We start from the raw sequence: 4,226 nt of genomic DNA, 5'->3' as shown, positions 1-4,226 counted from the left end.
ACCTTGTGTTTGATAAAAATTCGCGCCCCCGAAATACGATTGTTTTCATAAATAAATCGACATGACACTGGCAATCAACTGTAAGCCATATTAAAAAAAAAAGTCCAGAGATGAAAATGAGACTACGTATGTATGAAAAGGAGATTTCGCACAAGTCCTCCTTCGTCTTAAGGTAGAAAATCAAAAGTAAAAAAATACCTAATTCAAAACTCAAAGTTATTCAGAGATAAATCTACCAGTAAAATACTGATGTACGTTTGTAAATGATGACACACTTGTTTAGCATTCAATAACTTAAGTTTATTAAATAATTTCTATTTACAACTTATTGCTTAAAAAACTTAATACTATATGCGTCATTTGCTTCATATTTGAATACCTTTTTAAACCTTTTCAGCAATATAGAAGAGTGTTATCTCTATAGTTTTTTTTTTGGGTTTTGAAATTTTTGTGGAATGTTACAATTAGAAAATAAACATACATTAAAGGCCTGGTGAGTGGTACAGTCGAGTTCATAAATATGCACCTAGCTATGTATGTAGCTGTGGTCATCTATCTATAAGTGGCTAAGCATCTGTTAATGTTCTACTTCCTAGTCCTGTAATTGTGTAGATGTGATCCTTACATAAAAAAAAAATGTAATAATTTCTTCACGTTAATCCATTGCAATAAGGTAAAAAATGTATACATATTTATGAACTTGACTGTAGGAATATGAGGACCCAGAAATTCAGCCCATTCAAAATTATAAATTATACGCATATATATAGCTATGTATATATCTGTGCTCCTTGACACTTAACATCACTGTTTTATTGGTCAATTGACTACCTACCCACTTGCCAAGATGCCAATCATTACGCTCTGTAGCGAAATAGGATCTAGATGTAAGTGCAAACAAATGGTTGTAAAAATATAGATAATAAGTGTGACATAATATATAAAATTAAGACTAGATATGGGATTATAAAAATATTATATGCATGCATAATAAGTACCAAATAAGTAGATTCACGAATAACGATTGAGATAATTGTAAATTAAAATATGTATGACATTGCAATGCCCTGCCAGGGCCCATATGACTCTGAATGTACTTAGTTATTAAGATCTGTACTAAACTATGGTTGCAATAAATAAATGACTAAATGACTAACAAAACGCAACTGTCACTGTCGCACTAATATGGAAGAGTGATAGAGAGAGACGACTATGCTACGCTTCGGAGCTTTAACGAGTATTCCCTTCGAGGGTTTTTGAAGGGGTATTTCATAAGGCTGGTAAGCAATACCAAAGCCGTTGCTAACTAAAACCATTTCATTTGGCTTTTTAAGCGCTTCATAATACGGGCAAGCTGATACCTGTTCCTAAGCGCTAACCCCTGGAAGGGGTATCGATTATAAATTATAACATGCCATTTTCAACTTTCTCTTGGTAAAAATAGAATCAAATATTACGTATTTATGTTTAAAGAGAAGGATTGGGTGTCTAGCGCGTTGACAGCACAGGAAAGATACCCTTTCATTTAGCGGTATCCCTGAAAAGGAAACCCCTTCCTAGAGCTAAGTCAAATTAACGGGTAAGCTATTCAAAGGGAAAGCCAATGTTGGGGCTATTCGATGAATGGCTAAGTAATTTAAAGGCTTTTTTCTGCGGCAGGTAACCAATTGGCCAATAAAATTGTAATTTTAAGTGACAAGGAGCACAGTTATAAACATATATCTATATATATGAGGGCTGAACAGAACAGTTAAATAGAAGGATAAGCTTAGAACTAAGCCCTGCCCAGTGGCAGCACGAAAGACAGTGCCTCTCCAGTAGTGCCCCACGCTACCCGCCGCGCTTGGAAGATGAGCGCCCAGGAGATCAGCCCCACCGCCCACGCCAGGGCTCCAAGACCACTCATTACCACATCTGGAATTGGGAAAAAGAAGATACAAAATCGGTCAAGAGCATTTCGGGCCATGCTCAGTGTAGGGTTTATTTATTTATTTAAACTTTATTGCACAGAAAACCTTATGAAGCCGCTGGTCCCGGGTTTGAATCCCGGTAAAGGTATTTATTTGTGTGATAAACATGGATATTTGTTCCTGAGTCATGGGTGTTGTCATAGAATAAATAAATAAAAATGTATTAATCTATTTAAGTACTGTACAAACTTTTTGGGGCTAAGTTGATCTGTGTAAGTTTGTCTGTGTATTTTATTTATTTATTTATCTGTACACGAGTAAAATAACAAATAGTTTTTTTATAAGATGAAAATAGAAAATTTGAGACTCATACCCAATATACCCATGTAGATAATCCATTAGTAACCAGAATAACAGGGAATTACTTATGTTCACTAAATGTACATTTATACCCTCTGTACCACGACGGTGGCAAACAAACATGCAGTCAGCCTGATGTTAAGAAGCTACTGTAGCCTATAAGCATATTGCACATAAAAGGTGCATGTGCAATTTGTTTTCAATGAATATGAACACTTACACCTCTTGATTTGCTTCTGCTCGTCAAACGGCGGCTTCGTGAAGGCTTCCTTGAAGAACCACACCGCGTTCACCGCCCACACGAACGGTAAGAACAAACAACCAACTGAAACACAACCAACGGACGTTGTGTTATACTACCTGTGAGTCATATTTTTTAGCAACTAATATATATTTATTAACTATTAAGAGACATAAACCGATAAAGCGAGAAAAATTTAATCAGATACAGTAATTAAAAACACTTTTCTTGTGCAATATAATGTTTAAATAACGTAAAAAAGGCTAACGGGATTTCTGCCATTTTTATGCGTATTTCACATACCTTTGAAGTACCACCTACATAATTGTAATTTCTTGTCGTTAGGTAATCTTGTTATATCCATGTTTATTTCGGATTTAGTAAGTTTTCTGAAATAAAATAGCTATTTATTGTAGAAAACACTGCAGTTGCTGTCAATAGTAAACTGACACTGACAGTGACACATTATGCATTTGTCATCAAGAGCTATTTAAGCTACAGAAAAACGCGACAGATTAGAATATGACAGAAAGATTGAATGGCTGATTGCGAATGAACAGGAGTACTCCCCAAGCCATGTCCACTTTGTTAGGGTAGAAAAAAAAAACATAGAAACAAATATGGCGTAGTGTGTTGTACGTCAAGTTATAAAATGTATTTTAGTATTTTTCTTAAATAAAAATGTATGAATCAAGTAAATTAGTGTTCCTTAATTTTATTTTCCTTTTAGTGACAGTGCAAATATGTAAGTATGAGAGTGTTGTTAGAGTTTTGTTCTTTACCAAAATTCATCTTCAGGGATTCGTTACTTCAAGGTTTTTTCACAGTTTTGTCGATTTTAATCAATTATTAGCAGCGTTTAAGACCTTGGAGTGACACTGTACTATACCTAATTGCTGAAATTATTATACAAACAATACCTTGTCCGATTATACCTTATTTATCAGTTTTAACACAACCTCGACCTCTGGATTGTAGAATTACAGCTTTGCCTTAACATTATTTGGTCCTAACGGTATGATTTGTTTAATAAACAAGGTCCTTTCACTTCGAAAAGAGCTGCTCCTATCTATTCACTCATAAGATTTATCTTATCTCTAGAAATGGCATCGATATAATTTATTACGACGTAAAATGTATGTTTTGAAAACAATAAACCATTTACGTCTACAATGGGCCAAACACAGCCTTTATATAGGCTAGTAACAGCAAAAAGTGTATAACAATATGTTTAAGTTAATAAACAATTATAAACAGATTTGGGATCTATCTACATATCAAAACAAATCAAAATGGCATAGGCAGTAAATAAATATCTATTGACCTAATTTTCTACTAGAGCAAAGGCTTAGCTAGAAAGTACATACATAGATTATAACATAGTTCTTGCATTCAACAAATGTATTCAAAAAAACTGGATACCTGTGTAATGATGTTTGTAAACTCCCAATTTTGGGAGAGCAGTCAAATATAAATTGTCACACTAGGCTTAAATATAATATTGAAAAAATTTCCCCTTGAGGAGGGTATTTCATTTATGTTTGGAAATAAGCTGTTTTGTATACAATTCTTATATTCATAAATAAAATTAATCTAATGTATACTACATTATACTAAATTAATAACTATGCAGAATATGGTCAAAATATTCATTGAAAGAGTAAAAAGCATTTTGTACTAAAAAGTCCAATAAATGTTTCCTAAATACAGGCATT

The 4,226-nt window shown here is 33.6% G+C and overlaps 1 protein-coding gene across 1 annotated transcript; it reads right to left on the bottom strand.

The window, feature by feature from the left end:
- Positions 1 to 264: 264 nt before the first annotated feature.
- On the bottom strand, positions 265 to 3,025 carry LOC133532957 (gamma-secretase subunit pen-2). The gene is made up of 3 exons (XM_061871844.1): positions 2,815 to 3,025; positions 2,491 to 2,595; positions 265 to 1,914 (listed from the first exon to the last, which is right to left on the bottom strand). Exons 1-3 carry the CDS (start codon positions 2,873 to 2,875, stop codon positions 1,775 to 1,777), a joined length of 306 nt encoding a protein of 101 aa, XP_061727828.1. The 5' UTR covers positions 2,876 to 3,025; the 3' UTR covers positions 265 to 1,774.
- Between the last annotated feature and the right edge of the window lie 1,201 nt (positions 3,026 to 4,226).

The sequence above is a fragment of the Cydia pomonella genome, chromosome 28, assembly GCF_033807575.1.
Source record: "Cydia pomonella isolate Wapato2018A chromosome 28, ilCydPomo1, whole genome shotgun sequence".
NCBI lineage: Eukaryota > Metazoa > Arthropoda > Insecta > Lepidoptera > Tortricidae > Cydia > Cydia pomonella.
This window is presented reverse-complemented; position numbering and strand designations above follow the sequence as displayed.